The 25,844-nt window shown below is 44.7% G+C and overlaps 1 protein-coding gene across 1 annotated transcript in view; it reads left to right on the top strand.

Annotated features, from left to right (window-relative positions):
• Window positions 1–25,844, top strand: part of LOC144693548 (uncharacterized) — a 120,080-nt gene that overhangs the window by 59,154 nt on the left and 35,082 nt on the right. The window contains exons 9-11 of the mRNA XM_078563392.1: window positions 4,005–4,099; window positions 11,863–12,080; window positions 15,447–15,576. Of these exons, the coding sequence (XP_078419518.1) occupies window positions 4,005–4,099; window positions 11,863–12,080; window positions 15,447–15,576 (443 nt within the window). The remainder of the gene's footprint in view (window positions 1–4,004; window positions 4,100–11,862; window positions 12,081–15,446; window positions 15,577–25,844) is intronic.

Raw genomic sequence — 25,844 nt, 5'->3', positions numbered from 1 at the left:
TTATCAGGCCCTGGGGATTTGTCATCTTTCAGTCCCATTAATTTCGCCAGCACTATTTTTTAGTAATACTAATTTCCTTCAATTCCTCCTTCTCACTAGATCCTTGGTTCCCTAGCATTCCTGGGAAGTCATTTGTGTCTTCCTCTGTGAAGACAGAACTAAAGTAGTTGTTTAATTGCTGAGCCATTTCCTTGTTCTCGATTATAAATTCTCCCATTCAAACTCTAAGGGACTTACATTTGTCTTCACTAATCTTTCTCTTTTTACATAATTATAGAAGCTTTTATAGTCTGCTTTTATGTTCCCGCAAAATTGTTTTAATGTCATGGCCTTGCCCCGTCGACATCTCTGTACTTTCCTTCTATCCTACAACCTTATAAGATCAATACGTTCCTCTAATTCTGCTCCCATGTGCATCCCTAATTTCCATCGTTCCACCATTGGTGACTATGCCTTCAGCTGCCAAGCCCCTAGGCTCTGGACTTCCCTCCCTAATCTTCTGCACTGTTCTCTCCTCTTCTAAGACATTATTTAAAATCTAGCTCTTTGAGCAAGCTTTTGGGCACCTGTGGTGCAGTGGTTTCACATTTTGTGCAGAACCTTGGGGCATTTTACTAAGGTAAAGATACAAATGCAAGTTGTTGGTGTAACGAGGGGTGCATTTGAGGCCAATCCTCTCCTCCCATGCCCTTCACCCCACTTGACCCTAACTTGGGTGGTGTGGAAGGGTAAAGCATAGTTTCGCAAAAACTAAGCAAACCAGCCTTATTTCCTGGTTCAGGTCATTACCACGATCTTAGCACTCTCTCACATCTGGCCTAGGAATGCCCCTTGGAACAGGTACACGCCGCCAGATGTAAGCTTGGGGGGCTGGAGGGGGTAAGGAGGGTACAGAAGTGGCCAGAGAGCCTCAAAATTCTGCTCCTTCTGAAAACACAAGGCCCGACCTGTTTGGAGGTGGGAAGAGGTTGAGGGCCAGAACTTTTCTTGTGTCTCTCTGCGCCGACAGGCCTCCAGCCTACCCTATGCCCCTGCTTTCACCAATCTTGCTAGTCTCTGGTCATCTGTCAGCTGGGATGTCATGCTACAGAATCATAGAAAGATACAGCATGGAAGTAGTCCATTTGTCTCATCCTGCCTGAGCCTGTGTATCTTGGGCTTGATCACACCCGAACTTATTGGTGCATCCTTCCAATGACCAATGCAGCACTTACGTCTATAAGGAAAGACCAATTGAATTGAGCTTGCCAGATGGTTAAGGGGTGTGAGGGGCAAGAGAATGGTCAAGCTGTGGTTGATGCCCACATCTAGCAAGCAGCTGATGAGCCACAGGCACTAAAATATTGGTACTTGGTGCATCTTCAGCTCACAGCAACAGTCATTCCCAGTTAAAATTATGATAAAAGTGAACACTTTGGGTGGCACTGGGCAGGTGGGCTGTGGTTTCAAAACACAGACGTGTATTCTGAATAGAATATTATCTGCATTGTCATCACTTTATATTCCTGTACAATTTTGGTTTAGCAGTATTTTTAATCCTTTTCAGTTACATTATTCTTGAAGATCCAACAATGGAGTCAATAATGAAGAATCCACCAGGTATAAATTACTTTGGGCTACTTTATATTCAAACACTTGGGGGAGATGTGGTTTAACATTCAGACTGTTGGGGGAGTGAGTGCTTTATATTCAGCCTATTGTGTCAGTGAAAGTTATATATTCATGCAAACATAAGACATTGGAGCAGGAGTGAGCCATTTAGCCTCTTGTGCCTGGGGGTGTGGAAAATTGATACCATTGTTGGCAGAATGAGACCTTTACATTCAGACTGTGGAGGGTATGGTGGTGGTGGTGGTGGTGGTGGGGGTGAGGCTTCTATATTCATACTCTTTATGGAGTGAGAGTTTTATATTCAGGTTATTGGGGGAGTGAGGTTTGGAGCAATGCATGGGCTTTATATTGAGAGTTTGGGAAGTGAGGATGTTGTATTCAAACTGTTGTGAAGTGAGGGTTTTATATTCAGGTTGTTGGGAAATTGTGAGTTTTTAAATCGATTTTTCAGACTATTAGGGAAAGTGAGGGTTTTATATTCAAATTATTGGGGAAGTGAGGATTTTAAATTCAGTCTTTTGGGGAATTAAATCTTTATATTTAGTCTGTTGTGTGTGTCAGATGTCTTTACATTGAGACTGTTGTGCTAATGAGAGTTTTATATTCAGACAATTGGGGCTAGATCTTCAATTGCTGGTGTGGGCGGGAATGAGTGCAATTTGAAAATTGTGTTCTTGGAGGGCAGCGCGGATTCAGGACCCAGAACTCATCCAAGTGTCAGGTTCGTGACCCCCACTTCCCTCGAAAATCTGACCCTTGGGCCTGAGAGCTATATATTTAGACTTTTGGGGAGTAAGGTTATATATTCATATATGTTGGGGAGTCAGGGTTTTAGACTCAGACTGTTGGGGCAGTGAAGGTTTTAGTTGAGCATTTTGTGGGGCTGAGGCTTTAATATTCAAACTGTAGTGATGGTTTTATATTCTGACTCTTGGGACTTTTGGGGGAGCAAGGACTTTATATTCAGACTGTTGAAAGAGTGAGGGTTTTATATTCAGGTCCTTGGGGAGTAAGGGCTTTATATCCTAACAGTTGAAAGCATGTTTGCTTCATATTGACACTTTTGGGTGAGGGCTTTATGTTTAGCCTGTTGTGAAGTAGGAACTTATATTCGGATTCATGGCATTGCATAGGCTTTATGTTGAGAGTTTAGGGAGTGTGGACATTATATTCAGACAGTTGTGAAGTGAGGATTTTATAATCAGACTGTTAGGAGAATGCGGGCTTTATATCGATCTGTTGAATGAGGGTCTCTTATTCAGGCCTCGGTTGCTTTCAAAATTTCTCTGGTCTAGGATTTCTGAAGCTTATTGTATAAGCTGCCTAGTGCTGAGGGAGCACAATGCCACAAAGAAATCACTGCCTCACGGGAGTGTTAAAATGAGGCTGACCCCAACTAGGCATATAAATAGTAACAGGATAATAAAAGGAGGGGTGGGCTGATTAGAGAGCAAAAAGAGGATCAATGCATGGAGAGAGAGGGTATGGCTGAAATACTAGATGAGCACTTTACATCTGTCCTTACCAAAGAAGAGCATATTGCCACCTTCTGGATTTCCTGGCACATATTTTTGGCAATGTGACCAAGGCTCAAATTGGTGCCACACATTGGGCTGAATTTTGCCGTCGGCAAACAGGGGGCAGGGCCTGCTTGCCGACGTGTAAAATGACGCGGGATGACGTTAGGGGACCCCTCGACGTCATCCCGCCCCATTTAAATCTTCAGGAAGGCGAGCAGACAGCGAAATCAGCTGCGGGCCCGCCGACCTATCAATGGCCAATTGAGGCCATTGACAGGATCATTAAAACAATTAAAGGACCTGCCCGTCCAACCTTAAGGTTGGCGGGCAGGCTAGGAGCCCTGGCGGGGAACAGAAAAAACATGAAACCTCATCCACTGGCGGGATGAGGTTTCATGTAGGGATTTTAAAAGTTTAATAAAGTTTTAGTGTAAATTATGAACATGTCCCATCTCATGTGACATTATCACATGAGGGGGACATGTTAAGGATTTTTTTTTCTCTATTTTTAATGTTCTTAGAACTGTCAGCGATCTCCCTGAGGCAGCACTTATCCTCAGGGAGATGTGCGCTCTTTCGTGCGTATGTGCGAAAGAGCGCTTTCTCGCTTTTGGGGAATTCCCCTCCCTGCCCGCACAGGGAGCGCATAGCGCCTCCTGCCGGACGTCACGCTGGGTGGGCCTTAATTGGCCCGTCCACGTAAAATGGCGGCGGGGCCCGCTTCTCTGGCAGGGATCAGTTCCCCGCCCGCCGGAGATTGGGTCAGTCAGGCCCGCCTACCTGGAAGGCAGAAAATTCTGCCCATTATCTTTATCTTTTTGCATCTTTTGGAATGCTATGAAGTGGTCAAAATTGACCTTTTCCTCTTTGCAGTTGACAAACAGCATACTAACCAGCCTCAATGGACAGCTCAGGAGACAACCACTGAATTGCTGCAAACTCCTCCTACTGACTCTGATAACAGCCAGGTAACATTCCCTGTTCCTCGAAAATGTTAGAGAGTAAGGTGAAGCAGAAAATGGTTGCATATGATGAATGTCAGGATGAAAAGTAAAATGAGAACCAAGCTGAATATGCAAAATAAAAAAGGAAATAAGAGAAAGAAAGAAAGAATATGAGAAGGGATTGGCAGCTAACGTAAAAGGAAATCCAAAAATCATCTGTAGGCATAACATGGTAGTAAACAGGGTAGTAAAAGGAGGGGTGGGCTGATTAGAGAGCAAAAAGGGGATCAATACATGGAGACAGAGGATATGGCTGAAATACTAGATGAGCACTTAACATCTGTCCTTACCAAAGAAGAACATATTGCCACAGTCATGGTGGAAGAGGAGGTAGTTAAGGCACTGAATGGGCTAAAAATTCATAAGGAGGAGATATTAGAGGATGCTGTATTTCAAGTTGATAAATCACCAGGACCAGATGGGATGCATCCAAGGATGCTGAGGGAGTAAGGGTAGAAATCACAGAGACACTGCCATAATCTTCCAATCCTCCTTAGTGCCAGAGAACTGGAGAATTGCAAATATTACACCTTTGTTCAACAAACTGTGTAAGGATAAACTCAGCAACTACAGGTCAGTCAATTTAACCTCGGTGGTGGGAAAACTTTTAGAGATGATAATCCAGGAGAAAATTTACAGTTACTTGGACAAGAGTGGATTAATTAAGGAAAGCCAGCCTGGATTTGTAAAAGGTAACTTGTGTTTAACGAACTTGATTGAGTTTTTTGATGGGTAACAGAGAGGGTTGATTAGGGTAATTCAGTTAATGTGATGTTTATGGACTTCCAAAAGGCATTTGATAAAGTGCCACATGACTGTGAGGTGAAAGAGAGAGACTGAAAGAGTGAGAGCATGAGTGAGTCAGAGCATGAATGAGAGAGAGCGCATGAGTGAGAGAGAGAGAGAGAGCATGAGTGAGATAATTGGTTTATTGAGAAATCATCATGGTGGCACTTGTTGAATTGTGATGGCAAATAAAAATAAAGTATTAAATAATAAAAGAATTACATATTGCAAGCAAAATATGAGGTCATACATTTCGGTTAGATACAGGGTGAAAGACAATATAAAATAAAGTGTACAATTCTAAAAAGGGGATACATGAACAGAAAAAACAGGGATATATGTGCACAAATCATTGAAGGTGGCAGGGCAAGTTGAGAAAGTGGTTTGAAAATAAACCATATCCTAGGCTTTATATACAGAGACATAGAACACAAAAGCAAGGATGTTATGACAAACCTTTTATAAAACTGGAATATCCTGTACAATTCTGGGCACCACACTTTAGGAAGGATGTGAAGACTTGCGAGAAGGTGCAGGAAAGATTTACAAGAATTGTTCCAGGGATGAGGGACTTCAGTTAGGTGCACAGGTTGGAGAAGCTTGCGTTGTTCTCTTTTGAAATGAAAAGGTTGAGAGGAGATTTGATAGAAGTGTTCAAAAACGTGAGGGGTCTAGATAGAGTGGATGGAGAGAAACTGTTCCTATTGGCGGAAGGTTCAAGAAACAAAGATTTAAGGTGATTCAACAGTAGAAATGGCAACATAGGGAGAAACCTTTTTTTATGCAGTGAATGGTTAAGATAAGGAATGCACGGTCAGAGAGTGTGGTAGAGGCAGATTCAATCATGGCTTTCAAAATAGACTTGGATAAGCACCTGAAGAGAAAAAGTTGGGAGGGCCAAGGGGAAAGGGCGGAGAGTGGGAATAGCTGACTGCTCTTGTGGAGAGCCAGCATGGACATGATGGGTTGAAAAGCCTCCTGTGCTGCAACTATTCTTCATTCTTCTCCTCATCCAATAAATCAGTAGGACATGTAGCTGTGTGAGGCATAACCAAGAGCAATGCTTAGGAATAAAGGTTGAAGCTCCACCAGCTGTCTTGGTTAGGATTTCCAACTTTGGAAGAACTCTTCATATTCCTGGAGCTTCTATCACGTGACCTCCACTTGTTCACACTTGGTCAGCCTATCTTCTTTCTTATCTTCAATTTCTTTTAAATTAATAAATGAATGTTTTAAAAATTACATAATTTTGTTTAATTTTCCCCATGACGTCTACACTGTGTACAATGCACTCTGTTTACGACTACCCTGTGCAGCTACTCCTATGTAGCAGGCTGTGTGTTTTTTTTGTTCATTCATGGGGTGGGTGTGCTGGCAAAGCCAGCATTGCCTATCCTTATATGTTCTTGAGAAGGTGGTGGCGAGCTGCATTCTTCAACTGCTGAAAGACATGGAACGGAATCGTCCCAGATTTGCACTAAGTGCGGTAACGGGCGGAAAATAGGATGTTTTACCCGCCAGTCGCAATGACGGCTTTTCACGCCATATCATCCCAATCCCGCCTCATTAATAATGCATTCCTGGAAAACACGCCATTTTGATGGCGGGCAGGCTCTCATTCGCCCACTACCAAGCCATCACCTTGCTGCTTCATCACGCCGGGCGCCATATTTAAAGTGCAGCTGCGCACACACCTCTCAGTGCTTCCAGCCCAGGACTGCTGCAAAGAAGACATGGCCGCAAAAGGCAGGAACACTGCAGCCCTAGATTTAATGACGCATCCGTTGAGTGCCTTTTGGACACAATGGAGGCCCGCCGTGATGTTCTCTATCCCCGCTCTGGCTGCAGGATGGGCAGCAACATCATTAATCTGGCATGGGAGGTGGTGGCAGCAATGGTCAGCACCAATGCCCCACTAAAGAAGACAGCCACCCAGTGCCAAAGAAGGATAAATGATCTCCTCTGTTCTGTCAGGTAAGTCATTCTTCTCATCACTTTCAACTCACACACTCATAAACCCATCACACATCCACAAGGATCTCACTCACTGCCAGTTCAAAGGACATCACCGATCACTCTCTCATACACACCTTCATTGTCCTCATCCCATCGTAGGACCACCCACACATGCCAGGCATACTTATCATCTGGCCTGCAGGCATCCTGGTCACACCCTCTCCATCTCAAATCATGCAGGACAAGCTGGCACACAAGAGGGAGAGATCACAGACTGGTGGAGGAATGCCTGAAATCAAGGTCCTCACGGACTTAGAAAACAGAGCCATCCAGCTGGCCGGTGACGATCTGGACTGTTCCTGTGCAGACGGTGAGGTTGGTGGTGCTCTACCAAGTGAGTATCCATCAGGCAACCATGCTGTGAATGATGTATCCTGTTTCACAGGTCACTGTGATGCACTAATTATCTCTCCTTGCTTTCGTAGGCACATCTCAGAAATAGCTGATAGAGTATACAACCCTGGGCCTTCAATCAAACCCCGAAGAAACCTCTGAAGAAGAATCTGAAACCACCATCTTTGAAGACCCGTCACAGCACTCACCCACACCCTCCACCAGCACAGAGACACACACCTCAGTGGACTTAGCTTTAGCATAGCCTCGGGATCACAATTTGGTGAGCATATCACACTTTCTGGTCCACAGCAGGCAGCGGCAGGGACTTCCCAGATCCCCAGCACTCGGACAACTGCTGGAGGTCAGAAATCTGCTGAACCCGAGTCAGATGACGAGCCTCTGGACTCGGTCGTGCCTCAGTTGCTGGAGCTGCAAATGCAAACGCGGGAACATCAGGAAGGGATGTCTGCTGCACTGCTCAGGTTGCAAGGTACAATGGAGGAGTCCATCCACCTTCAGGTGGAGGTGATAGCGCCGGCATGCCAATGCACCATGGTCAGCACTGGTAGGATAGCAGCTGTCATGGAGACCTTGGTCCAGGACATGGCTTCTGCACTGCTGCGCAGGCTGATGCCATAGTTGGCTTCCAACAGTGTGTACGCGAGAGGAGCGCACGGCAGTTCGATCTCACTCCAGCTACCTCTTCTCCTCAAGGAGTCAGCCAGGGGCCCTAGGCATCCATAGGGAGGAGGGTCAGCATGTGCACACCCTGGGGCCACTCACCCAGGTGACTCCGGGAGTGTCTGGCCCATCCGAATCCTCTCTTCCTGTGATCCCAGGAACTCCAGCTCCACAGGCCGAGGAGGGTGCCACTGTTGCACAGCAGGACTCCAAAAGTAGGCCGGGGCTCTCTAGGTCTCAGCTCTCCAGAGGATGCCCACCAGGATCATCACAGACAGGATGTAGCAGTCAGCAGACTGCTGCCACCTCTGCTGTGGAAGTCCGGGGAGCGCCAAGAAGCAGCGGCAGGGTTAGGAAAGTTAAGAAGATGTTGTTACACAGCCTGGGCTTGGGTGTTAATCGCTTGTACATAATGTTCACTATCATAAATAAACTCCCAAGAATGTCTGAAACAGAAAATGCTGAAAAAACTCAGCAGGTCTAACAGCATCTGTGGAGGAATAAAACAGAGTTAACGTTTCGAGTCCTTATGACTCTTCTTCAGAGCTAAAGAGAAGTAAAATGTAATAACATTTATACTGTTTAAGGGGAGAGGAGTGGGTGAAGCTGGATAAAAGGCCAGAGGTAGGTGGAGGCACAGGACAGATTACCAGAGATGTCATGAACAAAAGGACAGAGGGGTGTTAAAGATAGTGATACTGGCTAAAGGAGGTGCTAGTGGTGGCACTAAGGTCAGAGAGCAGAATGTGATAATGGCAGGACAAGAGTAAGCACTCCAGAAAGGACAACGTGAACAAGTGACAGACGGCCCTAGTGGGGGTGGGGTGGGGGGAGGGGACGGCGGTGGGAAAAAAGATTGAAAATAGGATAAAACAATGAATAAAAATGAATTTAAATAAAAATAGAAACAAAAATAAGTGGATAAAAAATAAAAATGAAAAAATAAAAATTAAGAAATGAGAATGAATAGTGCAAAAAGGGGATATAAAGGGGATGAGGATGGAGGACAGAGTTCATGATCTGAAGTTGTTGAACTCAATGTTAAGTCCGGAAGGCTGTAAAGTGCCTAATCGGAAGATGAGGCGCTGTTCCTCCAGTTTGCATTGGGCTTCACTGGAACATTACAGCTGGCCAAGGACAGACATGTGGGCATGAGAACAGGATGGGGTGTTGAAATGGCAAGCGACAGGGAGGTCTGGGTCATGCAAAGCCGTCACCCAGTCTGTGTTTGGTCTCTCCAATGTAGGCCAAACTGAGAACTTTAAAAACTGCAAAAGAAATGACAAAACTGTAAAATAAACTACAATCTGTTAACAGAAATTTCCTGTCAGTGGCAGCTACTTGACAATATTCTGTAACTGATTGCCTAAATCGTGGCTAATTACCATGAGTAGGAAGCTGAGTAAGCACTTATAACTTGGTGTGCCTCAAAAAGATGCTTAAAGGTGATCTGCTGATACAAGAGGGGTTACAAACAATGGTCTGAAAAGGAGTATATTGTAAGCAACGTGTAAAAGTTGGAAATTTGGGGACAGTATGAATTCGATGCAGAGGGGGAAAGAGGTGATAATTTTTGTCTCCAAAATTAATGAGTGATTTGTATAAGCTTTAGACTATACTTAAATTTTTTGTTCTGGGTCTTAGAGCTTAGTGTTAGTTTGTGTTTAGGAAAAGAAAAATAACCTTATGGAATTCAAATTTCACCATCTGCCCTGGTGGGATTCAAACGCAGGACCCCAGAGCATTACCCTGAATCTCTGGATTATTAGTCCAGTGACAATACTGCTACACCACTACCTCCCCCTCCCCATGCTTTATATCATGCGGAGTGTAATATTCAGGCCCTTTCTAAACACTTGCATAGATAAGGGGTTACACAAGATGCCATCCTACCAACTTAGAAATGTCAACATGGCAGCCTGAACCAAGTGACCTTGCCATTTCCAGGGTCTGTTTAGAAGTTAAAGTATTTAGAAATTGCCTTTCCAGAGAGAGAGAATCAATGCTGAATAGCTAATCTCATAAAAGTTCTATACTGTCCAGAAAATACAAGTTTATTTTGGAGTCAGAAGGAGAGTGGGATTTGACTGGGTGAGGTATTAAAGGGTTTCAAGAATGTACACAAAAGTTGGATTTGACTGGGATATTAAAGGGTTTTGGGAGCTGGCAGGAGTTTAGGATTCAACTGGGTGAAAGGGGACAGGAAGTGGACAGGAGAGTGGCTTTGGACTGGGTCTAATATTAAAAGGTTTGAGGAGTGAGCAGGAGAGTGGATTTAAACAGTGTGGAATAATAAAACCAATGGAGAGTGAGCAGCAGAGTGGGATTTGACTGGGTAAGATATAACAGTGCATGAAGATTGAGCAAGAGAGTGGGTTTTGACGGTGAGAAATTTAAATATATTCGTGGGATATTAAAGATTATCAGGTGTGAGCAGAAGAGTGGAAGTGAACAGGGTAGGATATTAAAGAGTGCACGGAGTAAGCAGGAGAGTGGGATTGGACATCATGGGCAGAATTTTCCCCCCGTTGGGGGGGGATGTTCAGGAGTGGGCATGTGCAGGTGTGGCACCGATTAGCGCCCCCAATCGGGGAGCTGTGCGCTCCCTGTGCGGGCAGGGGGGTGGGATTTCCTAAGCCGAGAGTGCGCTCTTTTGCACACGCGCGTGAAAGAATGCACTCATCTCCCTGAGGCTAAGTGCTGTCTCAGGGAGATTGGCGCCAAATTCGAAAATGTTAAAAATAGAAAAATAAAATTTCCCTGACATGTCCCCTCATGTGACACTGTCACATGAGTTGGGACATGTCCATCACTTTTAATTAAACTTTTATTAAATTTTTAAAACCCTACCTGAAACCTCATCCCGTCCGTAGATGAGGTTTCATGCTTTTTCTAAAGCCCGCCAGGGATCCCGGCCTGCCCGCCAACCTTAAGGTTGGACGGGCAGGTCCTTTAACTAGTGCAATTACTTTTTAAATGGCCTCAATTTGCCACTGAAAGGTCGGCGGGCGCTCAGCTGATTCGGCTGCGCCCCCACCGACCTGAAAATTGAAATGACGCGGGGTGATGTCGGGAGTTCCACCCGACGTCATCCCTCGTCATTTTATGCATTGGCGAGCAGGTCCCGCCCCTGCACGCCGACCGGGAAATCCTGCCCCATGCGATATTAAAGGGTATAGGGAGTGAACAGGAGACTGGAATTAGAGTCGTTGGGATATTAAAATGTTTGGGGCTTGAACAGAAGTTTGGGATTAGAGTAGGCTGGAGAATAATAGGTGTGGAAATTGAGCAGAAGGGTAGAAATAAACTTGGTGTCTGATATGAAGTAAAACACTGGCATGGATGTTGGGCTAAATGCAGGGTTTTAAGAATGAATGATAAAAACTACTTCCACTAGTCAGTTTAGCTAGAGGGAATGGAAATGGGGATATTTCCATGAGGATTCCTCTGATCATCTGCTTTAAATCAATCAGGAAGAGCTTCAGAAATCCTAGAAAAAAGGAGTAAATGGCTTTTCCACTGAAAGTATGGCAAGTGGTCAGGAGAGCTCACATGGAAATTCACTCTTCCATAAATTTGTCAATTTCAAAGGATTATTAGCACATGAAATACCTGACCATAAACAGTGGGGTTAACAGAACCAGAAGTATTTTCCTTGATGTTGGTTGAGTGATGAATCTCTGGACACCAAGGAGAACACCCCTATTCTTCTTCAAGTAGCACCATGTATCTTTTTATCCATCTGAAAGGGCAGATGGGGCCTCAGTTTAACATCTCATCTCATCTCAAAAATAGCACCTCCAATACTTGGGTTATATTCTCAAGTCTCTAGAGTGGAATCTGAATCCACACTTTCTGGCACAAGGTGATTGGGCTCACACATAACACAGCTGTCTTTTTCTTTTTAGATAAATTTGTTGTCTCGGAGGGTGTTGGAACTGGCACAAGCTGTGGAAACCAGGCTGCAAGAAGCAGGTCGTCAAATTCGAGACCTGGAATTGCGGAAACCAGTAGATTCTGTACTGTTGGAAGGCAAATTGAACTGCATCCAAAGGATGATGGAAGAAATGGAAGGAAGTATCCAGCAGACTGAGAAAAGGAAACAGGCATGCATTAGGGACAATAGGTGAGCATATATTACACTAATCAAAAAGATAATGAATATGGAACCTTGAGCTTGTCTCTTTAATTCTCCAGCTCACCTACATCCTTAACTACACTAATGCATTTAGACATTTACAGCACAGAAGGAGCCATTCAGCCCATCATCTTACTTCTTTACTAGCACATTCCAAAACTAGCTCTGTAACTTTCTGCTTCAAATATTTATTTACTGTCCTCTAAAAAGATGCAATATTCTACCCAATGGATTATTAAAATCTTACAGCACAGAAGATTATTCAGCCCATTGTACCTGTATTTTGAAAGAATGATTGATATAGTCCTACCCACCCACTCTTTCTCCCACAGCCTGCAATGGTTTTCCTTTTCAAGTACATATCCAATTCCCTTTTGAAAGTAACTATTGAATCTTCTTCTAACACCCTTCAGGCAGGGCATTCCAGATCATAAAAAAAAACTTGCTGCGTAAAATATTTTCCTTGATCTCCCTCCTCATTTTCTTTTGCCAGTTACCATAAATCTTTGTCTTTTGGTTACTGGTTCTTCTGCCGCTGGAAATAGTTGCTCCTTATTTGCTCTAACAAAAGCTTTCATGATTTTTTTTCTTCATTTATGGAATTTTGGCATTGCTGGCTAGGCCAGCATTAATTGCCCTTTAGAAGGTGAGCTGCCTTCCTGAACTGCTGCAGTTCATGTGGTGTCGGTACACCCGCAGTCCTGTTAGGAAGGGAGTTCCAGGATTTTGACCCAGTGACAGTGAAGGAACGGCGATATACCTTCAAGTCAGGATGGCGAGTGGCCTGGAGGGGAAATTCCAGGTGGTGGTGTTCCATGCGTCTGCTTCCTTTGTCCTTCTAGATGGTAGTGGCCGTGCGTTTGGAAGGTGGTGTCAAAGAGCCTTGGTGAGTTTCTTCAGTGCATCTTGTAGATGCTACACACTGCTGCCAATGTTCGTCAGTGGTGAGGGAGTGAATGTTTGTGGAAAGGGTGCCAATCAAGCAGGCTGCTTTGTCCTGGATGGTGTCGACCTTCTTGAGTGTTGTTGGAGCTGCACTTATCTAGGCAAACAGAGAGTATTCCATCGCACTTGTGCCTTGTAGATGTTGGACAGGCTTTGGGGAGTCAGGCAGTGAGTTACTCGCCACAAGATTCCTAGCTTCTGACCTGCTTGTGTAGCCACAGTATTTATATGGCTAGTCCAGTTTAGTTTCTCGTCAATGGTAAACCCCAGGATATTGATAATGGGGGATTCAGCGATGATAATGCCATTGAATGTCATGGGACAATGGTTAGATTCTCTCTTGTTGGAGATGATCATTTGCTGGCACTTGTGTGGCGTGAATGTTACTTGCCACTTGTCATTTCAAGCCTGGATATTGTCCAGGTCTAGCTGCATTTGGACATGGACTGCTTCAGTACCTGAGGAGTTGTGAATGGTGCTGAACATTGTGCAATCATCAGCAAACATCCCCATTTCTGACCTTATGATGGAAGGAAGGTCATTGATGAAGCAGCTGAAGATGGTTAGGCCGAGGACACAGACCCGAGGAACTCATGCAGTGATGTCCTGGAACTGAGATGATTCACCTCCAACAACCACAACCATCTTCCTTTGTGCTAGGTATGACTCCAACCAGTGGAGAGTTTCCCCCCTGATTCCCATTGACTCCAGTTTTGCTAGGGCTCCTTGATGCCACACTCGGTCAAATGCTGCCTTAATGTCAAGGGCAGTCACTCACCTCAGGAGTTCAGCTCTTTTGACCATGTTTGAACCAAGGCTGTAATGAGGTCAGAAGCTGAGTGACCCTGGGGGAACCCAAACTGAGCGTCATTGACGTTATTGCTAAGCAAATTCTGTTTGATAGCACTGTTGAAGACCCCTTCACTTTACTGATGATGGAGAGTGGACTGATGGGGCAGTAATTGGCTAGGTTGGATTTGTCCTGCTTTTTGTATACAGGACATACCTGGGCAAATTTCCACATTGCGGGTAGATGCCTGTGTTGTAGCTGCACCGGAACAGCTTGGCTAGAGATGCGGCAAGTTCTGGAGCACAGGTTTTCAGTACAATTGCCGGAATATTGCCAGGGTCCGTTGCTTTTGCACTATTCACTTCCTTCAGCCATTTCTTGATATCACGTGTAGTGAATTGAATTGGCTGAAGATTGGCATCTGTGATGCTGGGGACCTCTGGAGGAGGCCGAGATGGATCATCCACTCGGCACTTGTGGCTGAAGATTGTTGCGAATGCTTCAGCCTTATCTTTTTTGCACTGATGTGCTGGGCTCCTCCATCATTGAGAATGGTGACATTTGTGGAGCCTCCTCCTCCAGTGAGTTGTTTAATTGTCCACCACCATTCACGTTAGATGTGGCAGGACTTCAGAGCTTAGATCTGATCCGTTGGTTGTGGAATCGCTTAGCTTTGTCTATCACTTGCTGCTTATGATGTTTGGCATGCAAGTTGTCCTGAGTTGTAGCTTCACCAGGTTGACACCTCACTTTGAACACCTTAGTTAAATATTGCCTTAACATTCTTGGCTCTAAGAAAAATAATACTAACTTCTCTAATCCCTCAACACTCTGAGCAAAGACACTTGTTTTGGATATACTTTTTGCTAATTCAAATATACATTTTCAGGTGTATGGAGCTAGCCACCCTCTTCTTCTCCTGCACCTGACTAAGTGGTCACAAACTGCTGTTCACTGATCCTTGAACTGATCCATTAAAATATCCCAAGAGGGTCCCAGCCCTGTTCCTAGGCAATAGGAATATGGCAACCATTGGAACATTCTGTGCCTTGAAGGTTACCATCTCCAGTAATCAACTGTCACTCTCCACAGGTGCTAACTTACAAGAACACAGAGACAAAGAAAAAATACACTCAAAAAAGACCTCATCTCAGAGTTGTTGGAGGTACAATCTTTGAGGTGTGACATTAAACTGAAGCCCCTTCTACTAGGATTCCATGCCAATATTTTGAAGAAGAGCGGGGGCTCCTTGGGGTCCTGGCCAATATTTATCTCTGAACCAACATCACTGATAAACAGATGATCTGGTCATTATCACATTGCTGTTTATGGGAGCTTGCTATGCACTAATTGGCTGCTAAGTTTCCTATATTACAAAGTGTTACAATTCAAAAAGTACTTCAATTTTAGTACAGCACTTTGCTGAGTGCTGAGGTCATATAAGGTGCTACATAAATGCAAATTCTTTTTTAACAGTTTACAAGCTGGGATTGTTGCCTTGCATGTTAATCAGCTTCCCATCATACAGTGTGAGGAAAATCAGCAAGAAAACTGAGCTGAGTTATATATTTTGAACGATGAAAGCTTCCATGATGCATGTTAACTTTCATTGTGTTTAGGAATCTGACTAAAGCGTCTGTCGAAGGAGCCATTCTGGAGCTGCATTTCGTTCAACAGAAGCTGGCCTTAATTCAGCTGAAGGAGCAGTATTCCCGAGTGAAAATGCTCCTCTTTGTGAATAAACTCCAGGTATTCATAATTCTGTTATTTGTTCAGTAACTTTAGTGGGGTCTTTATATTATTCATTCTTGGTACGTTACCGCCATTGGTAGCATTGTCATTTATTGTCCATTCTTATCAAGTGACATTTCAAAACTGAGAATGATGGAGTTTTGTTGGGTAAGGGTATTAAAGGATAAGAAATTAGACATGTTAATGGAGTTGAGGTACAAATCAGCCTTGATGTCGTTGAATGGCAGAATCTGATCAAGAGGTTGAATAGACTATTCCTGTTCTTATGTTACCCTGAGAAGGTGGAGGTAGGTCTCTTTTTAAACTGTTGCAGTCCCTTATTATTCTTTATAGCAAATTAATACAAGTAACTTGCTGAGCCACTTCAGAAGGCAATTAAATGGCAACTATGAAGGTATGGGACTGGAGTCACATATAGGGTCGCATACCAATGAAACAGTTGTGTTTTTCCGATGATCCAACAGATTCATGGTCACTTTCACTAACACCAGCTTTTTATATCCAGATTTTGTTAAAACTGACTTCAAATTCTCATATAATCTTTTACGCTTATATCAAAATCTCCCCTCAACCTCCTTCACTCGAAGAGAACAACCACGCCTTCCCCAATCTTACCTTGTAGCTAAAATCCCTTATTACATTCTGATAAATCTCCTCTGCACCCTCTCAAGGACCTTTGCATCCTTGCAATAGTCTGGTGACCAGAACTGAACCCAATATCATAGTTTTGGCCTTGCTGAGAGCTTTAAAAAGCTTCAGAATAACTTCCCTACTTGTTCTCAATACCTCTATTTATGAAACCCAAGATGCTTACGCTTTGCTAATATATGCTGCACCTTCAAAGAACTATGCACATGCATGACCCGCAGGGTCACTGTCACTGAACATTTATTAGAACTGTGCTATTTAGTCATTATAGCCTTTACCTATCCCTTTTGCCAAAATGCATCACCTCACATTTTTTTCTATTAAATTCCAATTGCCACTTCTCTGTCCATTCTGCTAACCTATGTCCTGTTGCAATTGATTGATATTCTCACTGTCTGCTAAACCTTTAAGATTGGTATCATCAGCATATCTTGAAATTTTATTCTGCGGTCAGAATTTTCCGCTCCTGTTGGTAGTGGGCATGTTTGGCGGTGTAAGCAGGCAATATGGCGAGAAGGCCAAAAATTGGTTTTACGCCGTCGTGAAACAAGTTTGTGATTGTCAGCATGACCTGTCAGTGGCGGGCCGCATTACCCCCCCGCCGCACATTGGAAATCTATTTTCAATACTTTAGCATCTCATTATAAGCCCTGCTCGCCGGAATCATACCCCCATGCTGGATCATCCAGGCACGCCGATATGTTTCACAACTGTACATAAGTGAGGGAATTGATAGCATCTTTTGTAAGCAGGATCAAGAGTCCCGCATAGTATGTTGCCTTCCCGGTGCCAGGGTGAGGGACATCTCTGACCGGCTGAAAGGATATTGGAGAGGGAGGGGGAGTTGTTGTTGTCCACGTTGAGACAAATAACATAGGTAAGACTAGGAAAGAGGACCTGTTTGGGGATTATCAGGCACTAGGAACTAAATTAAAGAACAGGTCTTCAAGGGTTATAATCTCTGGATTACTACCCGAGCCACGTGCAAATTGGCATAGGGACGCGAGGATAAGAGAAGTAAACACGTGGCTAAAGGAGTGGTGTGGGAAAGATGGGGTCCATTTCATGAGGCACTGGCATCAGTATTGGAACAGAAGGGATCTGTACCGTTGGGACGGTCTCCACCTGAACCGATCTGGGGCCAATGTTCTAGCGAAAAGGGTAAATAGGGTGGTCAGTAGGACTTTAAACTAGAAAGTGGGAGGGGGAGGGAAGGGTAAAACTCCAAGAAGTATGACTAATGGGAAACAAAGCAGCAGGTTAGCGTGTGGGGGGGGGTTGGATTCAACTTCATGGAAAATTATGAAAAAACTGAAAAGAAAGGAGAGCCCAGGAGAGGCTATTAAAGTCCCCAGAACACAAAATAGGACAGTGTTTGGAAAGGGCTAGGAATCTAACTTCAAGCACATCAGATAAAGGGACGACAGTGAGAAAGGGGATGGGAAATACAGGACTGAAGGTGTTGTATCTGAATGCACGCAGTATACGAAATAAGGTAAATGAGCTTGTGGCGCAGATTGAAATTGGCAGGTATGATGAGCTGGGCATCACAGAGACATGGCTGCAAGGAGATCAGGACTGGGAGCTAAATATCCAAGGATATACATCCTATCGAAAAGATAGGCAGGTTGGCAGAGGGGGTGGGGTTGCTTTGTTAGTTAGAAATGAAATTAAATCGATAGCAAGAAATGACATAGGGTCAGATGATGTAGAATCTGTGTGGGTAGAGTTGAGGAACCGCAACGGTAAACAAGCCATAATGGGAGTTATGTACAGGCCTCCGAACAGTAGTCAGGATGTGAGGCACAAGATACACCAGGAGATGGAAAAGGCATGTAAGAAAGGCAAGGTTACAGTGATCATGGGGGATTTCAATATGCAGGTAGACTGGGAAAATCAGGTTGGTAGTGGATCCCAGGAAAAGGAATTTGTGGAATGTCTACGACATGGCTTTTTGGAGCAGCTTGTGGTGTAGCCCACTAGGGAACAGGCAATTCTAGATTTAGTGATGTGTAATGAGGCAGATTTGATAAGGGAGCTTAAGGTGAAGGAACCCTTAGGAGGACGTGAACATAATATGATAGAATTTACCCTGCAATTTGAGAGGAAAAAGCTGGAATCAGATGTAATGGTATTACAGTTGAATAAAGACAGCTACAGAGGCATGAGGGAGGAGCTGGCCAGAATTGACTGGGAGCTGAGGCTAGCAGGAAAGACAGTGGAACAGCAATGGCAGGAGTTTCTGGGAGTAATTTGGGAGACACATCAAAAATTCATCCCTAGGAAGAAGAAGCAGATTAAAGGGAGGACGAGGCAACCACGGCTGTCAAGGGAAGTCAGGGACAGCAAAAAAGCTAAAGAGAAAGCATACAATGCGGCGAAGAGCAGTGGGAAACCAGGGGTTTGGGAAGCCTATAAAGACCAACAGAGGACAACTAAAAAAGAAATAAGGAGGGAGAAGATTAAATATAAGGGTAAACTAGCCAGTAATATAAAAGAAGATTGCAAGAGTTTTTTTAGATATATAAAGGGTAAGATAGAGGCAAAAGTGGACATTGGGCTGCTGGAAAATGACGCTGGAGAAGTAGTAGTGGGGAACAAAGAAATGGCGAAGGAACTGAATAGGTACTTTGCGTCAGTCTTCATGGTGGAAGACAAGAGTAACATCTCTTGAGTATGGTGGCCATTACCAAGGAGAAGGTGCTAGGAAAACTGAAAGGTCTGAAGGTGGATAAATCACCTGGACCAGATGGATTACACCCCAGAGTTCTGAAGAGGATAGCTGAAGAGATAGTGGAGGCATTAGTGGTGATCTTTCAGGAATCACTAGAGTCATGGAGGGTCCCAGAGGACTGGAAAATCGCTAATGTAACCCCCCTGATTAAGAAGGGAGTGAGGCAAAAGACGGGAAATTATAGGCCGATTAGCCTGACCTCGGTCGTTGGTAAGATTTTAGAGTCCATTATTAAGGATGTGATTTCAGAATACTTGGAAGTGCATGGTAAAATCGGGCAAAGTCAGCATGGTTTCATCAAGGGGAGGTCATGCCTGACAAATCTGTTAGAATTCTTTGAGGAGGTAATGAGTAGGTTAGACAAAGGAGAGCCAATGGATGTTATCTACTTGGTTTTCCAGAAGGCCTTTGACAAGGTGCCGCACAGGAGGCTGCTCAGTAAGATAAGAGCCCATGGTGTTAAAGGCAAGGTAGTAGCATGGATAGAAGATTGGCTGTCTGGCAGGAGGCAGTGTGGGGATAAGGGGATCCTTCTCAGGATGGCAGCCGGTGACTAGTGGAGTTCCACAGGGGTCAGTGTTGGGACCACAACTTTTCACTTCATACATTAATGATCTAGATGAAGGAACTGAGGGCATTCTGGCTAAGTTTGCAGATGATACAAAGATAGGTGGAGGGACAGGTAGTATTGAGGAGGCAGGGAGGCTGCAGAAGGATTTAGACAGGTTAGGAGAATGGGCAAAGAAGTGGCAGATGGAATACAACGTGGGGAAGTGTGAGGTCATGCACTTTGGTAGGAAGAATAGAGGCATAGACTACTTTCTAAATGGGGAGAGAATTCAGAAATCTGGAGTGCAAAGGGACTTAGGAGTCCTAGTCCAGGATTCTCTTAAGGTTAACCTGCAGGTTGAGTTGGTAGTTAGGAAGGCAAATGCAATGTTGGCATTTATTTCGAGAGGGCTAGAATATAAAAGCAGGGATGTGCTGCTGAGGCTTTATAAGGCTCTGGTCAGACCACATTTAGAATATTGTGAGCAATTTTGGGCCCCAAATCTCAGGAAAGATCTTCTGGCCCTGGAGAGGGCCCAGAGGAGGTTCATGAGAACGATCCCAGGAATGAAAGGCTTAACATATCAGGAACATTTGAGGACTCTGGGTCTATACTCGATGGAGTTTAGAAGGATGAGGGGGGATCTGATTGAAACTTACAGAATACTGAAAGGCCTGGATAGAGTGGACGTGGGGAACATGTTTCCATTAGTAGGAGAGACTAGGACCTGAGGGCACAGCCTCAGAGTAAAGGGAAGACCTTTTAGAACAGAGATGAGGAGAAACTTTTTTAGCCAGAGAGTGGTGAATCTATGGAATTCATTGCCACAGAAGGCTGTGGAGGCCAGGTCATTGAGTGTATTTAAGACCGAGATAGATAGGTTCTTGCTTGGTAAGGGGATCAAAGGTTACGGGGGGATGGCGGGAGAATGGGGTTGAGAAACTTTTCAGCCATGATTGAATGGCGGAGCAGACTCGATGGGTCGAATGCCTAATTTCTGCTCCTATGTTGTGGTCTTATGGTCATAAATGGGATAGATTTCGAACAGATCTAGCAACTCAAGACTGGGCATCCCTGAGGTGCTGTTGGCCTTCAGCAGTAGCAGAATTGTACTCGAACACAATCTGTAACCTCATGGCCTGGCATATCCCCCACTCTACCATTATCATCAAGCCAGGGGATCAACCCTGGTTCAATGAAGAGTGCAGGAGGGCATGCCAGAAGCAGCGGCATACCTAAAAATGAGGTGTCAACCTGGTGAAGCTACAACACAGAACTACTTGTGTGCTAAACAGCATAAGCAGCAAGTGATAGACAGAGCTAAGCGATCCCACAACCATTGGATCAGATCTAAGCTCTGCAGTCCTGCCACATTCAATCGTGAATGGTGGTGGACAATTAAACAACTCACTGGAGGAGGAGGCTCCACAAATATCCCCATCCTCAATGATGGAGGAGCCTTTATTTCCAGTCCATCTTTGTCCTTTTCCATAACTACCTTAAATCTTACAGGGTTATGGTCACTATCACCGAAATGCTCCCCCACTGACACTTGTACCACTTGCCCGGCTTAATTCCTTAAGATTAGGTCCAGTACTGCCCCTTCTCTTATAGGACTTTCTACGTGCTAGCTCAAAAAGCTCTCCTGGATGCACTTTAAGAATTCTGCCCCCTCTAAGCATTTCACACTAAGGATAAAAGATAAGGCTGAAGCATTTGCAACAATCTTCAACCAGAAGTGCTGAGTGGATGATCCATCTCAGCCTCCTCTGGAGGTCCCCAGCATCACAGATGCCAGTCTTCAGCCAATTCAATTCACTACACGTGATATCGAGAAACGGCTGAAGGCACTGGGTACTGCAAAGGCTATGGGCCCTGACAACATTCCAGCAATAGTACTGAAGACTTGTGCTCCAGAACTTGCCGTGCCCCTAGCTAAGCTGTTCCAGTATAGCTACAACACTGGCATCTACTTGGCTATGTGGAAAATTGCCCAGGTATGTCCTGTACCCAAAAAGCAGGACAAATCCAACCTGGCCAATTACTGCCCCATCAGTCTACCCTCGATCATCAGTAAATATTAGCTGGGATAGTCTTAGTGTGAAATGCTTAGAGGGGGCAGAATTCTTAAAGTGCATCCAGGAGAGCTTTTTGAGCTAGCACGTAGAAAGTCCTATAAGAGAAGGGGCAGTACTGGACCTAATCTTAAGGAATGAAGCCGGGCAAGTGGTACAATTGTCAGTGGGGGAGCATTTCGGTGATAGTGACCATAACCCTGTAAGATTTAAGGTAGTTATGGAAAAGGACAAAGATGGACTGGAAATAAAGGTCCTGAATTGGAGGAAGGCCGATTTCAACATGAGAAGACAGGATCTGGCCAAAGTGGACTTGGAGCAGCTACTTGTAGGAAAGTCTACATCAGACCAGTTGGAGTCATTCAAAAAGGAAATAGTGAAAGTTCAGGGCCAACATGTCCCTGTAAAGGTGAAGGGTAGGATCAACAAGTCCAGGGAACCCTGGATGTCAAGGGATATAGAGGATTAGATGAGGGAAAAAAAGGAGGCTTATGGCAGATGCAGAGGGCTGAAAACAGCAGAAGCCCTTAAGGAGTATAGAAAGTGTAGGGGGTACTTAAAAAAGTAATTAGGACAGTGAAGAGGGGGCATGAAAAAACACTGGCAGGCAAAATAAAGGAAAATCCCAAGGAATTTTATAAATATATTAAGGGCAAGAGGATAACCAGGGAAAGAGTAAGGCCCATTAGAGACCAAAGTGGCAACCTGTGCGTGGAGCCAGAGGACGTAGGTGAGGTTTTAAATGATTACTTTTCATCTTTGTTCATGATGGAGAAGGACGATGTAGGTGTAGAAATCAGGGAGGGGGACTGTGATATACTTGAACAAATTAGCATTGAAAGGGAGGAGGTATTAGCGGTTTTAGCAGGATTAAAAGTGGATAAATCCCCAGGCCCAGGTGAAATGTATCCCAGGCTGCTATGTGTGGCAAGGGAGGAGATTGCAGGGGCTCTGACACTAATTTTCAAATACTCTCTGGCCACATGAGAGGTGCCAGAGGACTGGAGGACATCGAATGTGGTACCATTACTCAAGAAGGGTAATAGGGATAAACCAGGTAATTACAGGCCAATGAATCTAACATCAGTGGTAGGGAAACTATTGGAAAAAATTCTGAGGGACAGGATTAATCTCCACTTGGAGAGGCAGGTATTAATCAGGGGTAGTCAGCATGCCTTTGTCAGAGGAAGATCATGTCTAACAAATTTGATTGAATTTTTCGAGGAGCTGACTAGTTGTGCCGATGAGGATAGTGCAGTTGATGTAGTCTACATGGACTTCAGTCAGGCTTTTGACAAGGTCTCGCATGGGTGAATGGTCAAGAAGGTAAGAGGCCATGGGATCCAAGGCAATTTGGCAAATTGGATCCAAAATTGGCTAATTGGCAGGAGGCAGAGGGTGATGGTCAAAGGTTGTTTTTGCAATTGGAAGCCTGTGACGAGTGGTGTACCACAGGGATCGGTGCTGTGACAACTTGTAGTGTACATTAACGATTTAGACGTGAATATAGGAGGTATGATCAGTAAGTTCGCAGATGACACGAAAATTGGTGGTGTTGTAAATAGTAAGGAGGAAAGCCTTAGATTACAGGATGATATCGATGGGCTGGTAAAATGGGCAGAGCAGTGGCAAATGGAATTTAATCCTGAGAAGTGTGATGTGATGCATTTTGGGAAGACTAACATGGCAAGAGTATACACAGAATCACACAGTGCAGAAGAGGCCCTTCGGCCCATCAAGTCTGCACTGACACGTGAGAAACACTTGACCTACCTACCTAATCCCATTTACCAGCACATGGTCCATAGCCTTGAATGTTATGATGTATCAAGTGCAAGGTACTTTTTAAAGGATGTGAAGCAACCCGCCTCCACCATCCTCCCAGGCAGTGCATTCCAGACCGTTACCACCCTCTGGGTAAAAAGGTTTTTCCTCACATCCCCCCTAAACCTCCAGAACTGCACGCAGTATTCCAGCTGTGGCCTCACCAAGGTTCTATACAACTCCAACATGACTTCCCTACTTTTGTAATCTATGCCTCGATTGATAAAGGCAAGTGTCCCAACTGCCTTTTTCACCACCCCACTAATGTGCCCCTCTGCCTTCAGAGATCTATGGACACACAGACCAAGGTCCCTTTGTTCCTCAGAACTTCCTAGTGCCATGCCATTCATTGAATACTTCCTTGTCAAATTACTCCTTCCAAAGTGTATCACCTTACACTTTTCAGGGTTAAATTCCATCTGCCACTTATCTACCCATTTGACCATCCCATCTATATCTTCCTGTAGCCCAAGACACTCAACCTCACTGCTAACCACCCGGCCAATCTTTGTGTCATCCACAAACTTACTAATCCTACCCCCCACATAGTCATCTATGTCGTTTATATAAATGAAAAATAATAGGGGACCCAGCACAGTTCCCTGTGGTACGCCACTGGACACTGCCTTCCAGTCACTAAAGCATCCTTCTGTCATCACCCTCTGTCTCCTACAACTAAGCCAATTTTGAATCCACCTTATCAAATTACCCTGTATCCCATGCGCATTTGCCTTCTTTATAAGTCTCCCATGTGGGACCTTGTCAAAGGCTTTGCTGAAATCCATATAAACTATATCAACTGCATTACCCTCATCTATACACCTGGTCACCTCCTCAAAAAATTCAATCAAATTTGTTAGGCATGACCTCCCTCTGACAAAGCCATGCTGACTATCCCTGATCAAACCTTGCCTGTCCAAGTGGAGATAGATTCCTAGGGTCCTACAATGAATGGTAGAACCCTAGGAAGTACAGAGGATCAGAGGGACCTTGATGTACATGTCCATAGATCCCTGAAGGCAGCAGCACAGGTAGATAAGATGGTTAAGAAGGCATATGGGATATTTGCCTTTATTAGACGAGGCATAGAATATAAGAGCAGGAAGGTTATGTTGGAACTGTATAAAACGCTAGTTAGGCCACAGCTGGAGTACTGTGTGCAGTTCTGGTCGCTGCATCATAGGAAGGATACGATTGCACTGGAGAAGGTGCAGAGGAGATTCATCAAGATGTTGCCTGGGCTGGAGCGTTTCAGCTATGAAGAGAGACTGGATAGGCTAGGGTTGTTTTCCTTAGAGCGGAGAAGGCTGAGGGGGGACTTGATAGAGGTATACAAAATTATGAGGGGCATAGATAGGGTAGATAGGAATACACTTTCCCCCTTAGTAGAGGTGTCAACAACCAGGGGCATAGATTTAAGGTAAGGGGCAGAAGGTTTAGAGGGGATTTGAGGAATAAGTTTTTCACCCAGAGTGTGGTTGGAGTCTGGAACACACTGCCTGAGGGAGTGGTAGAGGCAGGAGCCCTCACAACATTTAAGAAGCATTTAGATGAGCACTTGAAACGCCATAGCATACTGGGCTACGGGCCAAGCGCTGGAAAATAGGATTAGAATAGATAGGTGCTTGATGGCCGGTACAGACATGATGGGCCGAAGGGCTTGTTTCTGTGCAGTATAACTCTATGACTCTGTGATTCTAAAGTAATGGGAGGGGTCATCAACAGTGCTATCAAGCAGCACTTGCTTAGCAATAACCTGCTCACTGACACTTAGTTTGGGCTCCGCCAAAGTCTCTCAGCTCCTGACCTCATTATAGTCTTGGTTCAAACATGGACAAAAGGGCTGAACTCCTGAGGTGAGGTGAGAGTGACTCCCTTGACATCAAGGCAGCATTTGACCAAGTGTGGCATCAGAGAGTCCTAGCAAAACTGGAGTCAATGGGAATCACGGGAAAATTCTCCACTGGTTAGAGTCATACCTAGCACAAAGGAAGATGGTGGTAGTTGTTGAAGGTCAGTCATCTCAGCCTCAGGACCTCACTGCAGGAGTTCCTCAGTGTCCTGGGCCCAACCATCTTCAGCTGCTTCATCAATGACCTTCCTTCCATCATAAGGTCAGAAGTGGGAATGTTCGCTGATCATTGCACAATGTTCAGCGCCATGCTTGACTCAGATACTGAAGCAGTCCAAACGCAGCAAGACCTGGGCAATATCCAGGCTTGGACTGACAAGTGACAAGCGACATTCGCGCCACACAAGTGTCAGGCAATGATCATCTCCAAAAAGAGAGAATCCAACCATCGCCCCTTGATGTTCAATGGCATTACCATCACTGACTCCCCCACTATCAACATCCTGGGGGTTACCATTGACCAGAAACTGAACTGGGCTAGCCATATAAATACTGTGGCTACAAGAGCAGGTCAGAGACTAG

Source organism: Cetorhinus maximus, chromosome 18 (genome assembly GCF_964194155.1).
Source record: "Cetorhinus maximus chromosome 18, sCetMax3.hap1.1, whole genome shotgun sequence".
In the NCBI taxonomy this organism is placed as follows: Eukaryota; Metazoa; Chordata; class Chondrichthyes; order Lamniformes; family Cetorhinidae; genus Cetorhinus; species Cetorhinus maximus.
Note: the sequence above shows the minus strand (reverse complement) of the source record. Positions and strands in the feature narration are given on the sequence as shown.